Here is a 20704-nt window from a genome sequence, read left to right on the forward strand (position 1 = left end):
CATAGGAGCCGGACTTTTGTGTAACATTGGGTGGGCCCCTTTATGGCGGGGAGTGGACGTTGGGTCCCCATAGAATAGTAGGCACAGTCATATGAACCAGACAAGCCCTCGGCCCTACCTAAAATTTTATGGGCCTAGCCGCCCTAAAATTTTTTGGTCTAGTATGGGGTATGGGTAGATTATTGGCGGGACCGGGCTTTGACCATGTCTCCCGCTTCCACAGTACATATGGCACAAGACGGTTTCACTGATCGAGGTTGGAATGGGATTGGGTGTGCCACGTCTTGCCATAGTGCCCGACCTTCTATACGTAACATGCCCTATTGTTACTACGATAGTAGAGAGGAATGGAGAAAAACTCTATATGTTGTGTAGAGAACAACGAGTATGCATGCAGAATCTGTTTCTAGCAGCAGGAGTCTGCATGCACAATCAAGAGTCGTCTGCCTATAGATAAATAAGTAGGGCCCATAGAATAGTAGGCCCCCCCAGAGGTAGGGGGTAAAGTTGTAGAGGCCCCCCACCGGGGCGGCCCTACTCAATTCTAGTCCCGGTAGGGTTCATCGGGGGCATGTTACGTATAGAATCTGGTGCACCGGTCCCCCTAGCCTAAAATTTTATGGTATGGATCCGCCCTTACCTTAGAATAGTAGGGTAGGGGGGGAACCTAAAATTTTATGGTATGGATCTGCCCTTACCTTAGAATAGTAGGGTAGGGGGGGGGGCAATTATTATAGATAGCCCATACCATACCTACCTAAAATTATAGTGGGCGGGGATGGATAGGATGGCTGGCTAGCTAGCTGGCTATAATAGTAGGGTAGGGTAGGCCCTAAAATGGATTATTGTAGGGTAGGGCCCATAAAATTTTAGGCCCCCTAAAATAATTATTGCTACAGGCCCCTCAATAATATGAAGAGGGCCCCTGAAAAACTTTCCCTAAAATTCTATGGGCGGAGGGGGATTGATTGATTATTGGCGGGTAGGGCACCGGTAGCCTAGGGCCCCCCCGCATATAATAGTAGGGCATATTGGCTGGGGGGGCCCTTTACTATACAGGGGGCAGGGGGTGGTTCAGTCGGTTCAATGCCTACTGTATCGGAAAGAATCATACTCAAAAAACGAGTCTGATCCTGGCTCAGAATGAATGCTAGCTATATGCTCAACACATGCAAGTCGAACGTTGCTCTCCCCAAATAGATTATTGTGCTTCCCGGTATTCAACTCAACTCCCTACCATGGGTACAATAGATAGGGTGGGGGAGTTCACAGTTGAGAACAAAGTGGCGAACAGGTGCGTAACGCGTGGGAATCTGCTGAATAGTTCGGGCCAAATCCTAAATTCCATTCACCATTCTGCACCATCCCCCGGTAGGGCTATAGTTGAGTAGGGCAAGGTAGGGCCCCGACACCCCCATTTATATAGTAGGGGCTAGTGGGGGGGTGTTGAATGAAATGTAATGAAAGCTATTCTGCTGCGTGGGCTTCAATAATCACCAATATAGAGGTAGGGCAGCCCCCTGCATATGCAGCAGGCGCTATCCAATGAGCCCGCGTAGTATTAGGTAGTTGGTTAGGTAAAGGCTGACCAAGCCGATGATGCTTAGCTGGTCTTTTCGGATGATCAGCCACACTGGGACTGAGACACGGCTCGGACTCCCACGGGGGGCAGCAGTGGGAAATCTTGGACAATGGGCGAAAGCCCGATCCAACAATATTGCGTGAGTGAAGAAGGGCAATTCCGCTTGTAAAGCTCTTTCGTTGAGTGCGCGATCATGACAGGACTCGAGGAAGAAGCCCCGGCTAACTCCGTGCCAGCAGCCGTGGTAAGACGGGGGGCAAGTGTTATTCGGAATGACTAGGCGTAAAGGGCACGTAGGCGGTGAATCTGCAGGGTTGGAAGTGAAAGTCGCCAACAATTGGCTGGGTGCTTTCAGAACCAATTGACTTGAGTGAGATAGGGGAGAGTGGAATTTCGTGTGTAGGGATCAAATCCGAAGATCTACGAAGGAACGCAAAAAGCGAAGGCAGCTCTCTGGGTCTACACTGACGCTGGGGTGCGAAAGCATGGGGAGCAAACAGGATCAGATACCTTGGTAGTCCATGCCGTAAACGATGAGTGTTCGTCCTTGGTCCCCAACTACTATAGCTGGGGCCGGATCAAGGGCCTAGCTAAGGCATGAAACACTCCGCCTGGGGAGTACGATCGCAAGACTGAAACTCAAAGGAATTGACGGGGGCCTGCACAAGCGGTGGATCATGTGGTTTAATTCGATACAACGCGCAGAACCTTACCAGCCCTTGACATATGAACAAGTGTGCCTGTCCTTAACGGGATGGTGTGAAGCGTATGGTTAATACAGGTGCTGCATGGCTGTCGTCAGCTCGTGTCGTGAGATGTTTGGTTAAATAGAATGAGATTTAGTCACCAATGGAAAATTTGATTATTCATGATTTGAATGTTACATTCATTTCACTTCCGCATTTCTTCACATTTAGATCCAGATTGACGGAGGTAAATGACGGCAGCCAAAATCAGGGTGGAAATCGACCCAAATCTGATATTTCCTTGACGGGAATAGCGATCATAGACATGACTATATATTTGGGGAAGCACGCACAGCACAGTGATCCCTAGGTAATAACAATTCCTCAGATGTTTCCCCTTACATTTCCATTCAGAAATCCAAACGACTTGAGGAAGCAAGAAAAAGTCCTGAATCAATACCACGTATGGCCTAACCGCCTCCTTCCAATCTATCTTCACACACGCAGTCTCCCGAAAGGAATAGGGACAAGAGCCGAATTCTTCTGACATTACAGCAGGGTTTAGCAATGCCAGCACAATACTCAATGAGGAAACAAATTGTGTACATAAACCCACAACAGAGAAGCACCCATTTTTCGCTGGGTACTTGTCTTAGACGAAGGCGAAATTGCCTAACAGTTTGGAAAAGTTTTACTGTGAATGTAAATGCAAGCAATAGCATGGCATTGATTAGGATATGAAACAGGGGAGGAGGTTTTTGTTCCATTGAGCAGCTATCATGCCTCTTTTTAGAAGCGGGATTTTAGCTTACAAAAGAGAAGTGATCTATCCCAGCTGTGAGAGAAATAGCGAATGTAACAGCTTGTATGCCCACCATTATAAGTGAAATATATGCAGCCGATTTTGCATTGCGCCTTACATACACCAATTGACTCGCTATAGAAATAGTTGCAAGGCAGAGACACAAAATCTTGAGCACTGGCTCCAAAATTCTGGCAGGAATCACCTCTTCTGTCTCTCCAATGTAGGAAATTGGTGCTGTACGGAACTCCACTGGTTTGAAATGGAGCGGATCGCTCTCTATTCTGTTGCTTCTGATTGACACTTTCACTGATCTATCAAAAGCCTGAAATTATTTGGTGGATATTGTAATTTCAGTTCAATTTCACAATCCAGACCATCTTGTACATGAATGGTAGTATTTCTCTGAAGAGTTTTTGTCAGAGCCCGAATGTCACGGCAGCCTACAAGATTCATCTTGCCCATTTGCGGATTATACACATCCTCAACTGATAGCTTGAACAGGGGAAGAACAATCCCCTGCAATTTTAGCTGTGCTGCCACTTTGAGCAACGGTCTTTTCTCTTGAGAGGTTTGGTCTTCCTCCAAGAAGCAAGATGGGCTTCCATAGTTGAAACCATACGATGTCTCAGACATATCCATCCCCACAAAGTTCTCAATCGCTATGATATCCAAATTCATCATAGCTTTTGAGTTTAGCTCAGCGGAAGCGATGGTTGAATGCAGTGAGAGATCTCTGCCTAAGATATAAAAGACGTTCCTTGCATGTCCTACTTTTTCCCAGGGATATCGCAATAAATGCATCCTTATCATATCAGCAATTGTCTCTGCATTTTTTCTCTCCAAGACAGATTCTGCAATGCTATGATTGGCGTAGCAGTATGACATTTCACTATAGAGACCATAAGGCAGAGATATACGAGGTTGTATTGGGTGCTCAAAAGAGAGAGGATAAAATGACTCACAGGATTCCCCGTGAATGCTAGAAATAAAACCCACTACCATATTGCGCTACTCGAGAGAGACAGATCTTGGAATGTAGAAACAAACTAGAAAATCACAAGGGGCAGGGGAAAGGGTAGATGCGAGGCATCCACCAAACAAATCTTACCAGGGGAGATTTTTTTCCATGTTCCTTGGATCATCATGGTGTTTTGCTCCTCTTGGACAGATCCTGATACAGAACTCCCACTGTTGTGTTCTCCTGCAGGCCAAACACCAATAGCAGCGCTGATATTGTAATCCGAATCGTAAGCAAATTCAAAGCATTCAAGTCTTTGAATAAAAATCTTGGAGTTGCTGAAGCCCCCTTGATTGGAGAAAGGACCAATCTTGTTACAATGATCTCCCGGGCCCTTGCATTACCAATTAGGGATTACCTCCAAAGTCCAATACTCGATTAACGACCTTATCAATTCACAGCACTGATATTTCCCCTCGTACAATTCAAGGTCGGTGAGCTTTAATTTCTCATCAACCTCTGCACTATAGGCTCCTTCCACCATGCTATCTATAATGAACTTGTAGGGCGGTGAGTAATCCAGTGGGAAGCTGACCTCAACGGGATCAAAGAAGAGGGGATTATCTGAAGCACGGAAGCTTGTCAATCGGCCAGCGATGTTTCCTGCAGTTAGCCCAATGCTTCGGGGAATCTGCAGGCGAAGTAGAAATTTATCATCTTCAACCAGTGGAGGCGCCGACCACTCGGAGAGAGCAGAAGCATTGATGTGTTACAGGGGCCTCTTTGATTGACCCAACATACACGGCGTGTGATCACCACTATCTAACTCTGCGTAAATCCCTTGGAAGCTAATGCGAATTACACTTCTTCCCATGAGCTGATCATTTTCAAAGGTTGTCTGGACCTCATTATTATTGACAACGCTACTTTCATTAGTGGATATGCGCAAGCATAGTGATGCGGTGAGATTAGCAACTTTCGTTTTGAGGTGAGGCTGAGGATTTGAGTTGTGGGGATTTAGATCTAAAAGAGCTACTTTTTAAACCTGGCCCGGCTGTTGGAAATGCAAAGTTAAAAGGGGCGAAGATCCATTGTTATGCTGCTTCCATCAGCGACCATCAAGCGGACGTTGAGACGCCTCACTTGCAACAGATGCACAGTATTCCTTAACTTTTGCGAAGTGGTCGAAAGTTGTCGCAAAGAATATCTCATGTTGGATCTTCTGTTCGCCCACAGAAGGTGCGATGTGGGAATGGCTTTGCATTTTCTAGAAGCAGGCGAGCTGCTCCCAAGAAGAGAATGTATGCCATCACCAGAGCATGCCAAATCCAATCACTTTTTGCAAAAATTCCAAAGAGCAAATGGGATCAACGCAGTGGATGAACATTGTTATTGCCTTTAGTGGCTCGATTTCTTGCTGAATAAGCCAAGGTTTTGACAGGAAAAATAGCTGCGTTATTATAATTTTTGACCTTGACAGATAATTATAATAAACTTTACAGTATGGTGGCTTTTAATTAGTGTAAAAGCAACAATCTTGATAAAAGAAGTCAGTATACTTTGTTTCAGCCCACCCGGACTGATTCAGTGATATGGACTATTTCAGCTGGTGGGCTTCACATGCGAGATTGGTAATTTACTCTGCTTTTCAAATATTGAAAACCATAGTTGAAGCGAAGGAACTCGAGGATGGAAGGTAACATGGTAAGATTGAGACAAACGGGGTAACACTTCAGGGGGACTTATTTTTGTGAGCAGGGCACGACATTTCCATTCAAAATGGCTGTGATATTTTTTGTTTTAAAATATAATCAACTGTTTTCTTGTAAGAGTATTTTTTTTAAAGTCCAGATGCGAGCTCTCACCAGTTAAATCCGGAGGCTGAATCGAACTGAGGCCATTTGTATTATGAAAAGCCTCGTGTGGTCCATGTAGTTTTTTAGTTGACGGAAGAATACTTGCAAATTACGTCTTATTTAATGCTATTTTAATGTTATTACGCCGAAGGCGTTCCCTATACAAAAGGGAGTGACCTGAATTTGTAAATCAAGGGGCACAAATCGATAAGAGGCATACACGACCATAGAAGGCTTGGGAACCGTCGGATTGCTACATCACTGTTTTCATTTGGCCTTATCCTATAATTTGTCTTCTTTCAGCACTGTTCTCAGCGACATTAATATGCCATGTCATAGGGTATTGTATACATCACTCTGAATTGATGGAATAGAGGGTTTGATTTTTTATACATGGATCCCGAAAAGTACAGTTTGTTATAGGGAATGGGATATTATTGTCATATCTCTTTCCATGTGTACCATATCTAAGTTAAGAATAGCGTGAATAGAGAAAGAATTATACGAGAATTTATTGTATCTATTAATGGCATTCGGTCAAAATCTCTAATTTGTCGTGGTATGATATTTCATCTGCTAAGCTGGGGATGCAGTGTTGTGATTGATTGGTGAGGCAGATGGTCTCGGATTGGATTGAAGAATAGTCGACATTGAATTTACTGAAGCAAAAACCTATGTTAGCTTGCGTTGGCAGGCAGGCTTCCAATTCGATGGGTATGTTTGCGAACAATGGAGGCAGTGACAAATGTAATGAATTGCTTGAAATGAAACGAATGCATAACTTGTAGAATGTGGATTCGTTGAAGTAAGTTTTATAAGGATTTCATGGAAAATACAATCCACAGCTATGACATTGTATTCCACTACCTCTACAAACATTCTCCCTGCACAAAGCCGTGGAGCATGAGATGATAGACATTCATCAAAACATAGTAGAATGTGAACTATTTGAAATAATATTCTGGTATATATATTGCGTTCCGAGTTGCGGCTTCCGCTGCCCACACGTTGGGCCCTTAGATCTCTTCGATCTCATATGAGTTTGGATCATCTCATACACGGCTACATGCTCTCCCCTGCCTGGGTTCGTATCTCTCAGTGCTGGACTTCTTCCAGCCTAGGAAGAACCTTTAGTCTGTGTCTCGTATCTATTCTCTTTCCCTTTTGTTTGCTTTCCCGACCACTGTTTGGTGGTCTGCTGGTTTTTAACTTCTTGTTCTGTAAGTTTTCAGTCCCATAGACCCTTGGTCTCCAATTGAACATTAATAAATTTATCCTATCCTATCCTATCTTATCTTATCATATGTGTGTGGATTTTATTGTATGTCTTTTATGACGATAAACCCTCCTATGCATATCCACCATGATCTTACAAGACTAATCTTTTACTTAGACCCATTTAACATATCCTCCAACTTTGTTTCAATGACAAGAAATGACGCTTCGATTGTTTGAAAGAACTCGTTTCAAGGATGGCTTAGCAATTGTTGGATTTATAATGATAAAGGCAAGGAAGACAAGGTCTGAAATGAGGAGACACTTGGCTGGAAAGTACTACTTTGTAAACAAGAGCATTGAAATTACATCGTCTAGGAAAAGTGTTTTTTTGAATGAAGCTCATTCTACCATTAGAACTATGCCATGATATAAAACTTGGGTTTGGATGGTTCTTGATGTTTACATTTATATCATCTTTTGTGCATTAACTAAATTGTAAATGTTAGTTTATTTTAATTTAAATTAATTTATAATTACAATAATAAATATTACATTTTGAGTATTGCGTGGATGCTTTTATTAGTTATATTCTAAGTATTATTTAAATTCACAGTGACTCATTGTTAATGTAGCCACCTGATTTTGGGGTCAAATCAGATGCTCTTTCTAGGAAGCTGTCAAATGGGTGATTGTGACAGATAATAGTAGAAAAATGCATACTTACTCAATCTTACCAATTATTTTCACTATTGAAGTGGATGACATCTGGTATTGTTTGTGAGAATCTTTTTAATGGGACAGATTCTTTAGCGGTTGAGGCTGGGTGAACAGATTATGATGATGGGAGCCTTTATTTCCATGTCTTTCCTATTTTCATTATTTTTGGGCATTTCTTTCACCTATTATGTCTTGCATAATTTAAATTTTCAGCGAAAAGAAAATGTGTGTTAAATGCACTTAACAAAAAAAATCCAAATACCTCACTTTGAACAAATGTTGAAAATAAAAAAGTTTAAAATATTAAAATATCTAATGCTAAGGATAAAGGGATTGGAATCGTTGGGTGAGAATGTAAGTAATATTTTAGAAGACAAGGAAGGGTAAATGATTAATTAGTTGGATTTTTTTAGATATAATATAATAATAAATGGTTTTTTTTTTTCCTCTAGTATATCTCAATAGAGTTAGGTCATTAATTTATAGGAAAAAATCTATATATCATATAGTTTATATGCTTAAACATTAATACATTTGTAAAATAAACATAGTAAAAAATTCACACATTTCTTTTACTATATTTAATTACAATAAATTAGAGAGATATAATATTTAGAGAAAATTATTTATGAATTGATATAATTTATTCAATATTTATATTTAAATTAGAATTTAATTGATATTCTTAAATATTGTTTTGTTTTAAAATAGTATATTAAAAGTTTTAAGTAAAATTATAAACATAATTTATTTATTATTGCTACTTAATATTTGACAAAATATATTAAATAAAATTTGATTTATTCATAATTTTTAAAAAGAAAACAATTATAAATTAGTCTCAACCTAACTAATTTTCATACTTAGAATACAAATGACTAAAGCTAAATGATTTAATCTCTTAACAAACTTCATCTCTCCAAAGTTTATAAAAGTTACATTAATTTTATTTCATATGTTAAATCAATTCAATTGTGTGTGTGTGTGTGTGTGTGTGTGTGTGTGTGTGTGTGTGTGCGTGCGCGTGTACATATACATTAGAAATGAACCTTGTATGAAATTATTTGCTTCATTACAATAATCTATTTTTCCCACATTATATTATCATATACAATGGGATTTTTTTTTATTACAAATTTTAAAGAAACTATAAACTAAATTAAAACAAATAAAATCTCAACTCGTTGATGGTTTATTTGAATGAAAAATCTAAGTTCTTTTAAACTTTTTTAAAAAATTGTATAAATATACTCATAGCTTTAATGTTTAAGAAAAAGACTTTTAGAGTTACAATTTTAAAAAGTAAGTTTTTTCCAATAGAATTTGATAAGTGGGGCTCTAATAATATAATTTTAGAAAAAGCTTATGGTTTATATAATAACATTGAAAGACTTGCATTATCATTTTAGTTTTTTGATAGGTAATGGGTGAAGCCTAAAGATTTTTTTTATTATTTATTTAATTTTTGTTATTTAGATTAATTTTTATTATGCATTAAGTAGATTCATACCCAAGACCTCTTCGATGAGAGGCTCAGAATTTATCGTTATGTTGTAGGTTATTTCTTGAAAGACTTATATTATTATATATCAAAGTCATATATAAAATAATATCAATAATTTGATATAAAGAAATTTATTTAGAATACAATCATTCTAATAATTATTCACAATAAAGTATACGTATAATTTTTTTTATGATATTGTTTATGAATACCAATAAGGTCGTGTTATGTTAAAAATATGAAGAGAGAAAGGCAAATATTTAGAAAGGGATATAGTAATAGAATGAGTTGAAAATAGAAGTGGAACAAGTGAAAGAAAGAAGTAAGGAGAAAATTATAGAGAGGAAGACAAAGCTAGGGATGGATATGAAATAGGTCAATAGGTAGAAAAGAAAAGTGTTGGATAAAGCGATAGGAGAAGGGGGTTGTAATGCCCCGCCAAGGGATCCAAAGAATTAACCTAGAATTTCACTAAGTTTGGTAACATTTTATTTTACATGAAATTAAATACGATACATAACTTATTCACAATAACGGAAGCAATAACAATGTCCAACTGAAAAGTAAACATAACATACATAATAGATTACATTCTTTAAGATCCCTTAACGTTGAATTACTTACATGAATCCATCTAGTACAACAACCACATGAAATAATAATGATAAGTCCAATGTTCATACATTACATTTCCAAATGCTCAATCATCCACTGTACAAGTCACAGGGTATGAAGGCTTAAAATAATATACATATGTGAAATAAGGTACATCATCCTATTCTAATCCATGATACATCAAAGACAATCACATGATACATCATCATAGAAGACATATACATCTATCATAAAGATCAAACAGAATAAACTAAGTGCACGGTTCCTCCCAACCGTTAATAGCATCATTAGACCATCGTGGGCCCTAGCCATCCCTCCATGCGTAACATCCCAAATCACCGAAGGGATCATCGGTATTAACATAGTAGGAATGTCACTCCTAACATATACAACATCATATGTAGAAAGTAATCTAACATGCAAATATAAGCATAAGATAACATCATCTAACATATGCTTATCATCAATGAAAGGATACATATCCACCATCACGAAGGACGCATCAGCCACGATGTCTCAATGAATCTCAAATGATAAGAGTGGAAAATACACTACAACCCGACCGTGTGGTACCTAAGTGGTCCACTCCCACCGTGTTGAGGAGATAATCTCAAGTCCCAAACAAGCTATCCATAACACATAGCACAAATCTCTATAGTCCAAGAATCCTAAAAGTATACTAACTCAAAGGTTCCAATCACGAAACTGACATCTACTTCCCAGAGGCACACAATGACATGTAGGAACCTACTATGCAAGTGGGAAAGTGTCATTGCAATTATCATGTACAAGTTACCTTGGCAGTTAGCTAAACTCCATGGGTCCATACTGATTTCATGCGGCCACTAGTATCCTCTCATACCGACGAGGCATATTACGGAATGCAAGGTCGCAACCATGCGTCTCACTACTCCCATCCTAGCTTGTACAAGCACTCAAGGCATGGGTGAGAACAAAACACTTATCTTTTTAGGTTCATTTTGTTAGTATTAGGTGTGAATGTTATCACTTATTAATCCAACTTACAATGAGTTACCCTGGTAGCCTCTTAGGGCCCCGGCCCCCATTGCAAGCCACTTCCCATCACTACATGCAGATATTCTACCCTAATGGTCATGGACTTATAAATCTCAAAATCACAAAAGATAATCCATAAAATCATCAAATATTCATAAAAGCATCAAATCTCCATGAGCAAACATCCATAGAAAAACATGAACACAACAGCTCTCTATTGGCAACTGACGTATCACTGATAATCAAAGTATCCAATGGTTCTCAATAACCAAAATATATATCGCAATCATACTGATCGAAGACTCCAAAAATGGTTGAGTCAAACATGTCACAACATGACATCATCAAGAATAAATCCACATATTAGTCCCATCATGGTGACAAGAAAATAATCAAGGATAACTGATCGATAACTCAAAAATGATTAGCTCAAGTGTCTCATACACATACATCTCAGCTTCACACATGAAGACTGATGAACAAATATAAACAGTAAATACAAAAATTTCATAGAGCATACAATCACATTACCATGGTTGGGCTTATAAAGATCGAGGCCAAATAAGATCAACATGCCAACACATCTCATAACCCTCGAGGCTCTAGTAACAACCTAGGACTGGTCAACACTAGTTAACTCAAAACCCAAAACAAGAAGCATATAGAATACACGATGCAAACACATGTTTTGATTTTGCTAAGTTTTCAAATTTGAATTTAGAAGTCTTAGTTTACGTATTCCCAAATTATATTAAGTGGAGAAATTTCACATTTTTCCTAACCCATGTATTTGTTTGATAGATAAAAGTTTCTCCTCAAAACTATTAGACTCCATTTGCTAATTGTACTAATAATATTTTGTCTATATAAACGTTGTTTGAAAAAGATCCCTATCACAAACCAATAAGACTCATTGTAGATTTTAACATAAATAATCTCTAAATTCTTAACATTATCATCTTCATTAAACAACTCTAAAATTGTTTAATATATATTAAATAGTATTCAATATACATTATAAAAATTCCACTATATTAAAATATCTTTTCTTTTAATTTTCTCTCATTTAAACATCCATTTACTTAGATTTACTAATAATTAATTACACTTCTTCTACTATTAACTAATCTTAATTAAATTTGATTTAATTAGATTAGATAATAAACCATATAAAACTAAAGCATATTAATAAGATTCTAATAAGGGAAGATTGCAATAATATCTTTAATCCATTCCATGCTTTGGTATATTATTTTTTTTTTGTGAAGTTTTAGCATAAAGAGCTCTTGGTTATGGGAAATGGAGAAATATCTGTCGTTGAATAAAACAGTCTCAGTACGACGGCCATATCTCCCTAATGAACCGTTGGATCGGGCTGAAATTGAAATATGTTGGAGAGGGTCAAGCCGTGCTAATTTTGACTGGAGCGATCGAATAAATTCGGTCATAATAAAAAGTTATGAATGACTGAGTTCGGGTCTATCTAAGGGGCAGCAACAGGGCAGTTTGTGATGAATTAAAAATTTCCTCTTAAAAATAATTGTTCTCTAAATTTAACCATAAAAAGGTTTATTCATACGCATCCAAAAATATAATTGATAGAAAGATTACATCTAATCATTCAAATTTTCACCATAAAATTTTTATTTTAATTACAAATCTTGTCTTTCTAATTTAATATAAATTCAAACCCAAATCCGATTCATATCTAATTATTTCTCCTTAATTGGATCTATGGTTTTTTCTATTGTTTTCTTCTCAACCAAATAGCATATCTAGATTCCAATTTCAAATTACAGATTCAATCATAGAGAAGTTTCAGACACGATGAAGACAGGAATGCATGATGTGAAAATAGCATAAGTAAAATCACAAGAATCTACCCGAATTCTGATGCTAATTCGCTCTTCCTCAGAAAACCTGCAGAGCAAGCTCCCTTCTTCAGAGTTCTTGAGTCCTCCAATGCTCCAATTGCTCTCCACCCTCTCCCTAAGATTCTATGAATGCCTGAATACAAAGAGCTCTCAAGAAACCTTTGGAATGCTTCTTGAAACCACTGAAAGGTGTCACCAACTAAGCATGAGTCTTTTCCAATTCTTTTTGATGAGTCATAGAATTGTAGACACCTTGTGCTTAATTGATGCACTAACCCCCATGTTGTTGACACATGTTAATTCCCATGCAAGCTTATAACTCCAATAATTTCTATTTAAATTTTATAACATTCATTTTAATCTTTTATAACTTTTATTATTATTATTTTATTTATTACTTTATTATTATTTTATAATTATTATTAATTTTAATTTCTAGTTTTCTTTTATTTAATTCTTTTTCCCCAATAATTCACATTACAATCAAAATATCAAAGATCATGATATTTTATTAATTTTCTCAAATAAATAATTTATTAATTAAATCTATTTGTTAAGACTTAATTAATGGAAAATTCACCATAGACCTCCAAGATAAAATATGAAAACCCATCAGAGAACAAATCATACAAAATAAATTTAAAGGGTTAAAAATCACGAAATATGTCATCCGACACATTCGGTGGGTATTCAACTTTGATACTTGTCCTAACTCACTAGGACAAATGGTTTTTAGGTTTGGGATTTGGACTTAAGAATTTATCTCCCTTCTCTTATCATTGAGATAGTATAATAGGGTACGCTCATCCTGGCAATTCAGAGAAGTCGATACCTGGTACCTGCAAACTGCAGAAAAACTATGCATGTACATACAATATATAATGCTAAGCTAAACAGACAATGACAAGAAGTGGTGCATCGTGTAGATCCCGACTAAGCAGGTGACTACGACTCCCTTCCTTAACCACATCAAAAATGCCATACAATAAGGAAACACGCATACCATACACATGCAAGTATGGGGTAAGTAACCATAATAAAACACATGAGATAATAAACCATCTAACTAATCATCATTAATAACTGAAAATGATGTAATGATCATCATACATACATGAAATGTAAAGTCTAAATGATCTCATCATATATCAACTGAATCCTTATCATAATATCTGATAGTGTCAAAACAACACCACTAAACCATCAGCATAAAACTAGTCTACATAGTCTGATAACAATAAGTCTAGAAAAGATGTGAACGAGGGTAGGCACTACATCCACCCCCCCTTGAATTAGGCTTACTCTTGGAAGCCTTCAAACAAATAGGGATATAACTCCCTCAATCTAGCTGCATCCTGCCAAGTAGCTGAAGAATCATCAGTAGGGTCCCATTGGACCCTTACCTGCTCGATGGTTCGACCCCTGAGGGTTAACCCCCGCTACTCCAGAATACGAACTGGCTCCAAAGCTAGCTGTCCGTCCTCTACCTGTAACGCATTCCAATCAAGAACATGCACAATATCAGGAACATATTGCCTAAGCACTGAAACATGGAAAACATCATGAATGGTAGCTAGGCTGGGCGGTAGAGCAAGACAATAAAAAATCGGGCCAATCCTCTCCAAAATCTTGAATGGTCCCACAAAATGAGGTGCTAGCTTAGAACCCTTTCTGTACCGGATCGGACTCTTTTGTGGTTGCACTCTGAAGAAAACTTATCACCCACAAGAAACTACTTATCAATCCTATGAGCATCGGCATACTTCTTCTGCCTATCCTGTGCCGTAGTCAAATTCTCAAAGTCAATGGTGTATGACAAGGATGTCCATATAATGCCTGAAAAGGTGTCGTGCCAATAGAACTATGATACCCATTTTTGTAAGCAAACTCCACTAGGTAGAGATAGTCCTCCCAATGTGTCTGCCTATCCATCACATACATCCGTAACATATCCTCCAAAACCTGGTTCACCCTCTCTGTCTGACCATCAGTCTCTGGATGATATGTCGAACTGAAGTTTAGCTGTGCTCCAAGCTCATGCTGCAATGATGTCCAAAATGCAGATGTGAATACAGGATCCCTGTCAGAAATGATCTTTCTAGGAATACCATGTAATCTCACAATGTCACGCATGAAGACATTCGCTACAAAAGCTGCTATGTAGGAAGACCTAATCGGTGAAAGATGCGCCACCTTAGTCAACCGATCAATGGTAACCATGATAGCATCATGACATCGAACTGTCATAGGTAATCCTACTATAAAATCCATGGAGATGATATTCTATTTCCAAGAAGGAATAAGATTAGGCTGCAATAGTCCTACCGGGTGCTGGTGTTCTACCTTGACTCTTTGACACTCAAGACACCTAGCCACAAAATCAACAATATCTCGCTTCATCCCGGACCAAAAGAACAAACATCTCAAATTAGCATGCATCTTCTTGACACCTGGATGTGCTGAGTAAGGTGTACAATGGGCTTCTACCAGAATCAACGTGTGAAGCTCATCCAATAATGGCACATAAATCCTCCCCAAATGTCTCAAAAGACCATCTGATTCTCGAACGTAACCTGCAAACTTACCTTCCAAAGATCTTCCTGAATCTATCTCTCTACACACTTCCTGATACTAGGAATCTGTAGGAAGTGCCTGAAGAATCCGACTCCTCAAATCCACACTAAGAGTCATCGATGTTACCACATGTCTCCTGCGACTCAAAGCATCTACCACCACATTCTCCTTACCCTGAATGTACTTAACCTCAAAATCATACTCGCATAAAAATTCCATCCATCATCTCTGGCGAGCATTCAAATTAGGCTGAGTAAAAATATACCGAAGACTATGATGATCACTATGTAGCTCAAATCTGTGCCCCAACAAGAAATGTCTCCACCTTGTCAAAGCATAAACTACTGCTACTAACTCAAGATCATGTGTAGGGTAATTTAACTCATGATCCTTGAGCTTGCGTGATTCATATGCAATCACCTGTCCATTCTGCATCAACACTGCTCCAATTCCTTCAAGAGAAGCATCTGTACACACCATGAAATCACCTTCTGGATCAGGTACAGCTAAAATTGGTGCACTAGTCAAAAGCTCCTTGAGCCTCTGAAATGCTTCCTCACATTTCTCTGTCCACACAAACTTCTTACCTTACCTCTGAAGAGAAGTGATAGGATATGCTATCCTAGAGAAGTTTTGGACAAATCTGCGATAATAACTAGCTAAACCCATGAAACTACAAATCTCTGACACATTAGTCAGGGTAGGCCAGTGTATTATCGCCTGAATCTTTGCAGGATCCACTGAAATACCATCACCTGAGATAACATGCCCTAAATACTGAATCTTCAAATTTGAAGAATTCACACTTAGCGACATTGGCATCAAGCTGATTACCTCTCAAACACTGCAATACCAACCGCAGGTGTTCCTCATGCTCCTTCTGAGTCTTAGAAAATATCAATATGTCATCAAGAAACACGAGAACAAACCTGTCAAGATATGATCAAAAACACCATTCATCAAACTCATGAACACTGATGGAGCATTAGTCAACCCAAAAGTTACCACTGTGAACTCATAATTCCCATAGCGCATTCGAAAAGCGGTTTTGTCAATATCTGCTTCCTTAATACGAAGCTAGTGGTATCCTGACTTAAGGTCAATCTTGGAGAATACTGTAGCTCCCTTGATCTGATAAAATAAGTCATCAATCCTAGGAAAAGGATACCTATTCTTAATAGTCACCTTGTTCAACTGTCTGTAGTCAATACAAAGGCGCAAAGAATCATCTTTCTTCTTCACAAAGAGCATTGGAGCTCCCCATGGTGATACACTAGGTCGAATGCTCCCTTTGGCCAGAAGTTCCTCTAGTTGAAGACGTAGCTCACCCAGTTCCTGAGTAGTCATACAATAAGGAGCTTTAGAGATAGGCTCCGCTCTAGGAATTAGATCAATGCTAAAATCAATGTCCCTCTTTGGAGGCATGCCTGGAATCTTACTTGGAAAGACATCTGTGTACTCCTGTAAAATCGGGTGATCTAAAGTCTTTCTCACAGGATCTTCCTTATGAAGATCATTTACCATAACAAAAAATATCTGACATCCCTTATGAAAACTTCACTTCAATTGCATAGCAGAAATCATCTGCAGAGATATAGGCCTCAGTATCCCAACTATCCTCACATCATTCCCTTGGTCATCTTGGCACAAAATAATCTTCTTACTACAATCTATACTGGCTCTATGAGATCCAAGCCATTCCATGCCTAGAATCACATCATAGGAACCAAGGGGTATGACTCGAAGATCCACTACCATATCAAAGCTCCCTAAGCTAAGCCCACACTTATGAACTATAAAATCCGTGGAGGCCTTAATCCCTGAGGCTAGTTCCACTTGCCAACCATGATCTTTCTTCACCGCATCCAGCTTACACTTAGAAACTATAGATGGTGAAATAAATGAATCTGTAGCTCCTGAATCAAACAATACTAAAAGAGATATACCTTGAATAGAACCTATGGTCTCAACCATTGTTCCCTGATGATCTGCCTGATGCTGGTCAACTGCTGTAAAAACTCTATGAGCTCTCCCTGCATCACCAACTGTGGGTTCTAAAGCTATAGGCCTAGGTCTTGAAAACTGAGGTGCTCGCTATGGACACTGAGCTGCATAATGTCCAATCTGACCACATGAAAAACATTCTGTATTCCTGCCAGATCCTCTTCCCATAGGTGGTACATTAGATTGTTGGCGACTATTCCTACTTACAAAAGACTGGCTACTCTGAGCTAGCTGATTGGACTGATTTTGTTTATTGTGTTGAGCATTGCAGTTGTTCTTAAAGTTAGAACCTTTGCCACCACCTTGAGCCTGAGAATTTGATCCCTTCTGCTGCTGCGTCTACTAAGACTGCTGCTGATACTATTTTCCCTTAGAAAAGAAAGGCTTCTTGTTACCACCTAAATTGAAGTTGCCTCTAGATCCTGATGCTGCTGGTGCTCCTACAAAACCACCTTGACCAAGGTTGACATTTTTCTCAACAAGGATTGTTTGATGTACCGCATCCTTGAGAGTTTTTGGCTCAAATACCTTGACACCCCCAATTATACGGTTATTCAAACCCTTAATAAAGTGTTGTGTCAACTGAGCTAAATTTTCATTGAACCCTAAAAAAGGCATAAGCTCATAAAACTTATGCTCATACTCGGTCACTGAAAAAGTGTACTGCTTGAGATTATCAAACTCATCTGCCCTTTGTAGTTTCCATTCCTCAGGTAGGAATCGTTCACGAAAAATCTCTAAGAATAGTTCCCACGTGACACTGCTCATATCGATTCCCAGCTTCTTCTCCTCAATCGTCCACCAAGTGGCCCCAAAATTCTCTAAATTAGTGATCACAAATCTTGCCTTAACATTGCTGTCAAAATCCTGCATGGCAAAAATCCTGTCGAGGAAAATCAACCACTACTCGGCCACATAACCAGAACCTTGCCCATTGAAAGGCTTGATCTTGGATCTTGAAAGATCCTTCATCTGAGTGGACACAATGGACCTCTGACGATCCTTTCGAGGACTTCTAGATCTAGGTCTATGCTCTTGTTCTGTCTGATGCACTTTAGGCTGTTCTTGAACAGGAGGTAGACGTTCTAAAATAGTCTGCATCATCTGTCTCAAACCAACCTCTTCAGACTCAGCTTGGTCCTCTCTATGACTCTCTTCCTACTGCCTATGAGAGTGCTCTTCACTGCTCTCTACACAAGCCGATCCCTCATGGGAAAACTCATGGGCACTGACAGCTCTGCCATGACCATAGCCTCTTCCTCGGCCTCTAACAGAAGACCCAATCCTAGACACCATCTTACAATAGAACAAGACACATGTTTGCAATAGACTAAGTTCAATTCTATGTTTAGGTTTAAGTAAAATCTCCAGTTTTGAAAACTAAGTGTTGAAGTATGAAAAATATTGAAGTAATAGTTCAGGTTCTGTTTCAACTCACCTAGTTTCAAGTTGAAGAGATACACTTAATAGTTCACAGTTCTAGTTGTTCCAAAATACCTAGAGATCCCAATGTAGAAACTTGGGCTCTGATACCAAATGTAATGCCTTGCCAAGGGATCCAAGGAATTAACCTAAAATTTCACTAAGTTTGGTAACATTTTTTTTTACATGAAAGTAAATACCATACATAACTTATTCACAATAACGGAAGCAATAGCAATGTCCATCCGAAAAGTAAACATAACATACATAACAGATTACATTCTTTAAGATCCCTTAACGTTGAATTACTTACATGAATCCATCTAGTACAACAACCACATGAAATAATAATGATAAGTCCAATGTTCATACATTACATTTCCAAATGCTCAATCATCCACTGTATATGTCACAGGGTATGAAGGCTTAAAAGAATATACATATGTGAAATAAGGTACATCATCCTATTCTAATCCATGATACATCAAAGACAATCACATGATACATCATCATAGAAGACATATACATCCATCATAAAGATCAAATAAAATAAACTAAGTGCACGGTTCCTCCCAACCGTTAATAGCATCATTAGACCATCGTGGGCCCTAGCCATCCCTCCATGCATAACATCCCAAATCACCGAAGGGATCATCGGTATTAACATAGTAGGAATGTCACTCCTAACATATACAACATCATATGTAGAAAGTAATCTAACATGCAAATATAAGCATAAGATAACACCATCTAACATATGCTTATCATCAATGAAAGGATACATATCCACCATCACGAAGGACGCATCAGCCACGATGTCTCAATGAATCTCAAATGATTAGAGTGGAAAATACACTACCACCCAACCGCGTGGTACCTAAGTGGTCCACTCCCACCGTGCTAAGGAGATAATCTCAAGTCCCAAACAGGCTATCCATAACACATAGCACAAATCTCTATAGTCTAGGAATCCTAAAAGTATACTAACTCAAAGGTTCCAATCACGAAATTGACATCTACTTCCCAGAGGCACACAATGACATGTAGGAACCTACTATGCAATCGGGAAAGTGTCATCGCAATTATCACGTACAAGTTACCCTGGTAGTTAGCTAAACTCCACGAGTCCATACTGATTTCATGCGGCCACTAGTATCCTCTTATACTGACGAGGCATACTACAGAATCCAAGGTCGCAACTATGCATCTCACTACTCCCATCCTAGCCTGTACAAGCACTCAAGGCATGGGCGAGAACAAAACACTTATCTTTTTAGGTTCATTTTGTTAGTATTAGGTGTGAATGTTATCACTTATTAATCCAACTTACAATGAGTTACCCTGGCAGCCTCTTAGGGCCCCGACCCCAATTGCAAGCCACTTCTCATCACTACATGCAGATATCCTACCCTAATGCTCATGGACTCATAAATCTCAAAATCACAAAAGATAATCCATAAAATCATCAAATATGCATAAAAGCATCAAATCTCCATGAGCAAACATCCATAGAAAAACATGAACACAATAGCTCTCTATTGGCAACTGAAGTATCACTGATAATCAAAGTATCCAATGGTTCTCAATAACCAAAAAATATATCTCAATCATACTGATCGAAGACTCTAGAAATCGTTGAGTCAAACATGTCACAACATGACATCATCAAGAATAAATCGACATCTCAATCCCATCATGGCGACTAGAAAAAAATCAAGGATAACTGATCGATAGCTCAAAAATGATTAGCTCAAGTGTCTCATACACATACATCTCAGCTTCACACATGAAGACTGATGAACAAATACAAATAGTAAATACAAACATTTAAGAGAGCATACAATCACATTACCATGGTTGGGCTTATAAAGA

General features: G+C 38.5%; 1 protein-coding gene across 1 annotated transcript; it reads right to left on the reverse strand.

Annotated features, from left to right (window-relative positions):
• Positions 1–2473: 2473 nt before the first annotated feature.
• On the reverse strand, positions 2474–4075 carry LOC149560829 (uncharacterized). The gene is made up of 3 exons (XM_089827690.1): positions 3458–4075; positions 3081–3395; positions 2474–2914 (listed from the first exon to the last, which is right to left on the reverse strand). Exons 1-3 carry the CDS (start codon positions 4073–4075, stop codon positions 2474–2476), a joined length of 1374 nt encoding a protein of 457 aa, XP_089683816.1.
• Between the last annotated feature and the right edge of the window lie 16629 nt (positions 4076–20704).

The sequence above is a fragment of the Cupressus sempervirens genome, chromosome 4 (assembly GCF_028749045.1).
Source record: "Cupressus sempervirens isolate cs-2001-9-10 chromosome 4, ASM2874904v1, whole genome shotgun sequence".
Classification (NCBI taxonomy): domain Eukaryota; kingdom Viridiplantae; phylum Streptophyta; class Pinopsida; order Cupressales; family Cupressaceae; genus Cupressus; species Cupressus sempervirens.